Genomic DNA, 6000 nt, shown 5'->3' on the forward strand with positions numbered 1-6000 from the left:
AATTACAAAAAGGAACACAAGGTGCATTAAAAAAATAATAGAAGAAAACTTTCCCAAGATACAGTAAAACTTGTGCTCAGATAGAAGAGGACCACCACTTATCACACAGAACCCTGGAGGGAAAAACCCACAAACTTGGAAATAGCCCAGTGTCACTGTTCAGCTGTGAGAATGAACATTAAGTATTTCCAAAGGAAAACTCAAGCTTCTTTGGGGATGCTAAACAGTAGCAGTAAAAGAGGACAGTAAAACAATGTAGAGTGGCTCTTAAAATTAATGCGTGATGTCCAATTTGTGTGGCTTTATGGAAAATATTTTCATCCTGAGGGGCTGTTGCTTGGGTCTGTCTTGATAAGTTTTTAGGAATTATCAGGATTATACCAACATTCCAGTACATGTAGACACACCACAGTTTCTAGAATATATTAATCAAATCACACTATCTAAGGGGATCATGGAAAACTTGGGACTGATTTAAGATAAACTTGGTCTCTGGATCTCATGATTCTCATGATCTCATGAGGACTGAAACAGCAGGGTAAGGAAATACCTCTAAATAGGTGAATGGGCATATGGGTGGGGGAAGGACTGTAGCTGGTAGCAGAAGTTACTGGGAAACAGGATGTTGTACCCTGTAAGAGGTGGTTGTCAGAAACTAGGAGTTACTATGCCCCAGTCTAGTAGGAGTTTGGATAGGCTTTAATTCCCAGTCATGGCAGACCAGAAAAGACTCAATAGACCAGGACCAGATCTCCTCTAAACTGGGCAGCTAGCTGATTTATTTCAGTGTGGAAGAGTTTTGGGGTGTACTCTAAGTAATAACAAATAACCATCAAAATAATGTCGGTTAATGATGAAAGCTAAAAAGGGATGTTAAAAATCAAGAGTGCTATACTCAAATCATACTGTATTCTTGGCTGACAACAGTGGTGACTGATGATTTTATATTTGTCTTCTTTCTTTTAAAACAATGAAACCTAAATGGTTATTATGCAAACAAGCCAGTGGCTACAGCTGGGTGAAAAAAATCTATTTTAAATTCTGAATAATAACCTGTTGTTTTGCTTTACCAATCGTGTGTGCGTGTGCATGTATCTCTTTTGGGGATCTCCTCATATGAGGTAATTGTGGTAGTCCAAGATGTCGGGATCCTGGTGTCATGGACAAATTTTATTATGGTATTAAAATCATTTATCCATAGTATATAAATCCATCAGAGTAAGTTTGTTGCTAATAAAATCATCTCTCAATACATTATTCCCTGTATTTTAGAAAAGGCGCCGGCGGATTGACCGGAGTATGATTGGAGAGCCAACAAATTTTGTGCACACAGCTCATGTAGGATCGGGAGACCTGTTCAGTGGAATGAATTCAGTAAGTGTTTTGGTGGAAGATATAGATGGGGTCCTGGGACATAGACCTAATGTTACTTGTATGACAGGTGCATGCATTCTTAATGGTTATACAATGCTCAGTGAATGTGTAGACACTGAATATAAATACATGAGCATATAGAGAAGAAAATGGGCAGTGAAAATTTAATTTCTCCTCTAACTCGCCGAACTATGCATTTATTTTTCCCTTTCTTCTGAAAAAATGCTTTTAAAAACTTGAATTTAGAATGGTAGTAGCCCGTTGAATCTCCTGCCTGCTACCAAAGGGACTTGGTCATCAGCCTTTTAGTAATAGTAGTCTTTTTGTTCTCTTAAATTCCCTTAGTTGCCTTTTACAAACATGTTTATCACTTTTACCTCATAAAATATTAGCTTTTACTTGATATCAGAATATCAGTATCTATTCTAATAGATATTATTAGAATATCTATTATATCTATAGATAGATACTCATCAGTTTAATGTAAATACTTAGATACTAAGCAGGGGATTAAAATTTGTGCATATTTGCTCTTATAGAGATTTCTGTATATTTCAGAATAGATTTTAGATTTACTCACTTGAATTTGTATATTCCTTAATTTTCATCGAAGAGAAAAACGGTGCTCCAGAATAGAAGCAGCACCAAATGTGGGTTTGTCAGGTCTCTGTCTCCCACTAAGTAGGAGAGCCTCTTTCCCCAAAATCTAAAGTAAACAGATGTATCTAAATGGTCTCTGAAGTGTTTAGAACCAGAAAGTTAGTAAGACTTTTATAGATATAGAATTACCCCTTGTCTACTTACTTACCGGCCAGAATTAAGGAAAGACTTTACAAGAGAGCAGAGACTTTTAAAATAGGTAGATGGGTATCCTGGATACAGCAAACAAGTTTGTCATATCAGTTACTAGGTAAGCAAAGGAATAACATTTGTAGCTTCCTGGAAAGGAAACAGCTTGTTTGTTTTAAATCTGTAGGAAAAGTTCTTTGTTTTGCTCAGCTGCCTTTTTGGAGATACAAGAGGTGTCAGGTTGCTGTCAAAATACAATTCAGTAGCTTTATTTCCTGGACCAGCATGAAATGACCAAATGGGAACCTAGGATTTTTCTTAATAGAGTTATTTTAATACATAAATATAGAATGAGTGGCTTCAAATTTTGATGAATTTTTTTAATGTTTATTATGTTTCAGAGAGAATGTGAGCCGGGGAGGGACAGAGAGAGAGGGGGACAGAGGATCTGAAGCAGGCTCCACACTGTCCGCACAGAGCCTGATGCCGGGCTCAGACTCGCTGAAGCTAAACGCTTAACTGACTGGGCCACCCAGGCACCCCAGATTTTAATTACTTAGTAAACGTCATCCCCAGTTTAGATTTTTAAACAAGGAGGAATTACATTTTTAGTTCATGGTATTTACCTTTCTAAATCTTGTTAATGTAAATTTCAGAATTTTCCTTTAATATTCCTCTTCATCATTTTGTCCCCACAAGGAGCCTGTCATTGATGTAGGTGACTCTTGTTGCCATTAATTTAGGTAGACTTCAGGATTGACTGTTGCAGGGTGTCTACCCCTGTTTCAGCTGAACGAGCTGGATCGAGACAGACCCTGAGCAGCCTTCTCTGCTATGGGATGGGATTTTTTGAGAAAGTGTCAAAGCTCATTAGAACCAAATGTGTCTCCCAGAGTACATGCTGCCATCATTGTCTGTATGGTGACACACAGCCTTTGAATCCTATCGAGCACAGGCTTGGTTCTTCAGGCAGTTCTTTTAGGTTGAGTATTACACCATCCCTGAGGTTCCTGAAAGTCTCTTTGATAGAGAAAACTTGTGTGAGCCTGATGTGGTGAGACAATTCTCTTCTGTGCAATAAGAGTGTGAGACAAAACCATAAGTGCGGTTTATCAAAAGAAATAGTTGGACCTGTTAGTTTGTCCTAGAATTGAGCAGCGTGTGTTAGGTGCATGACACAGCCGCGCAGTGCTGGATTACTGAATGGTCAAATGACTTGGAAATTTGTTTTCCCCTCAGTACCATTCTTCCCAAGATCACCTTTTATACTAAATTCATGCCAGAAATCAAACAATTGACTTTTGGAGGAAAACCAGTTTCTTTTCTTAGAATTAGCATGACATTATGAATCTACTATGTAAAAATACAGAAATTGTATTTTTAATAAATAGGCTATAAAATATCTAGGAAAAGTAACGTTAGGTGGGAAATTATTTGGTAGGTAAAATCAAGTTTGTACCACAAAAAAAGGAACAGAAAGTGAATTTGAACTGTAGCTTATGGACTGTAGCCCTCTCAGACTGAGGATGTTGAGTGAAAATAAATTGGCGTGGAGATTTCAGGGTTTTTTGTTTTGTTTTTTAATAAAATAGTCATACTGAGTAGTGTGAAAATAGACGTTACACATGATATCACTAGAGTAAGATGTTGCATGTGAGTAAAATTTTCAGTAAATGGGTAAAAATGTACCCGTTTGAGAGCCAATTACATTTTCTCACTTAAACCCTTTTGGATCTAAATTAAGCTATACATTTTATATTTTGCTTTTCTGTTAGAATATATTTAAACCTGCATTGCTCATAAATAGACAAGTCTTAACTATTTTTTTTTTTTTTTGTTTTTATTTCTGAGAGAGACACAGGGTGAGCAGGGAAAGGGTCAGAGAGAGAGGGCGACACAGAATCCAAAACAGTCTCCAAGCTCTGAGCTGGTTGTCAGCACAGAGCCTGATGCGGGGCTCAAACCCACAAACCGTGAGATCATGACCTGAACCGAAGTCAACTGAGCCACCCAGGCGCCCTTAACTATTTTCTTTAAGTATATTAACTCAGGATCACCAGTGAACACACTGTGCAAGTCATGTTTTCTATTAAGTGGTCAGTAGGTATTTGAGAAGTAGATTGATAATGGATGTTGTCGGTCATGTCCCCTCCCTGGGGAGCCATCGAAGTGTGAACTGGCTGGTTGAGTTGACTGCCAGGGCTCTGAGTCTTCACAGTTAGGCTGGCACCCCTGAAACTTTCTTGCCTCCTTTTCTAGCAGTCTAGCCTGATTCTTTCAGTCACTGCTTCCAAGGGCTATGAACTAAGATTGGAATAATAATGATACACTTAGAGCACTTCACAGCTTGCCAGTAAGTTTATACACTTTGTTTCAGCCCAGTAAAGAGAAAATAGTGCACCATTTAAGCATCTTACAATCCATCAGAAACTAGCCCTTTTGGGTGGTTAGGACACATTATCATGTTGACTCTTTTCCAGATAGGAAGTTACCGTATTAGTGAATACATTTGGACTACCATCCCAAGTCTTTGGATGCTAACTTCAATCAAGTATATAAATTCTATCACATGGGACTTTAAAAATTGATCTTTGGCTAGTCCAAGTTCATTATTATTTTGGTCTCTTAAGTAATGGACATGGTTCTATACATGAGGTGTCTGTAAACTAACATACTTCAAGTTCAGTTGATCTGTATCCTTTTGACTATTTCTGAAGTGTTACCAAGTACATTGTGAATTACAGAACAGGGATTTTGTCACTGTTAAGTGGGGAGAGGAAGAGGCCGCCCAACAAATATTTTTGTAGCCTCCCCGCTTGCTTCAGGGCAACCAGAAAAAATTAAGTCTACAAAAATAGAATTGTTTCTGTAAAAAGTATCTTTTCCACAGCTGCTCAGCTGGAATGTTGAGACCAGCATCCGCGGCCACCATCCCTAGTTCCTGACTCGGTTCTGTTTTGTTCCAGGTTAGCTCCATCCAGAACCAGATGCAGTCCAAGGGGGGCTATGGGGGCAGCATGGCTGCCAGCGCGCAGATGCAGCTCGTGGACACGAAGGCTGGATAGCCCCACGTCCCCTCTCCCGTGAGTACCTGGCTCCCACATGCCGGCAACACAGCTTGTGAGGGCTTAGAGTTAAAAGATACATATTTTGTCGTCTTTAGAAATTGTGAATTACTGAGAAAGGCAAACATACTTTACGTCACTGAGTGTTTCTAGTGATGGTTGTAGGCACTTCTCCTTTGAGTATTTGTATTAGGTTGCTGTTAAATGCTTTAAGACATTCAGCTGGGAAGGAGGCTTTGACAGATTATGTCCCTTAAACGAGTGAAATCACTATTTTGAGCATTGATACTGGGGGGAATGCCATGTGTCATGAAGTACCTTTATATTTTACATGGCATTATTAATATCTCTTTCATGGTAAACTTTGCATGACTTGTTTAATTTGTAAAGGATGAATGCTTAAAGTGTAAAAATAATTCGGATTTTTCTTTTGGTTTTATAGGTCATTGTGAATTTGTTTTCTCTTTTTTCTCTTTTCACTCTTCTTTAATTTTGTTGTTGTTGTGATTCCTTTTCAAAAACACAAACAAGTGTGATGGCATCTTGTTCACCCTGTTGTGATCCCTCCAGTGAGACGTTCTTGTTCTGCTCTGAAGAAGCTCTTGTCAGATGAACCCTGCATTTCCTTCAGCCGGCATGCATGCCTTTGGACTCACGGACTTTGGATTGTAGCTTAATTTCTACCAGTATGGATCTGATCTTAGCATGATCTTTTTTGTGAATGCTAGCACTGTTCTGCATTTTTTTTTTTTTTTTTTTTTTTTTTTTTTTT

At 38.5% G+C, this 6000-nt stretch overlaps 1 protein-coding gene across 4 annotated transcripts in view; it reads left to right on the forward strand.

Moving 5' to 3' along the window:
• CDC42SE2 (CDC42 small effector 2) overlaps positions 1-5989 on the forward strand; it is a 119131-nt gene extending 113142 nt beyond the window's left edge. For 3 of the 4 annotated variants that reach the window (XM_039252537.1, XM_039252536.1, XM_039252540.1), the window contains 3 exons: positions 1273-1374; positions 5130-5246; positions 5671-5989. In XM_039252537.1, coding sequence (XP_039108468.1) covers positions 1273-1374; positions 5130-5228 — 201 coding nt within the window. In that variant the 3' untranslated portion in view covers positions 5229-5246; positions 5671-5989. The remainder of the gene's footprint in view (positions 1-1272; positions 1375-5129; positions 5247-5670) is intronic. The other variant, XM_039252538.1, reaches the window with a different exon arrangement.
• Positions 5990-6000: the final 11 nt, after the last annotated feature.

Source organism: Hyaena hyaena, unplaced genomic scaffold (assembly GCF_003009895.1).
Source record: "Hyaena hyaena isolate Hyena2069 unplaced genomic scaffold, ASM300989v1 scaffold_425, whole genome shotgun sequence".
In the NCBI taxonomy this organism is placed as follows: Eukaryota; Metazoa; Chordata; class Mammalia; order Carnivora; family Hyaenidae; genus Hyaena; species Hyaena hyaena.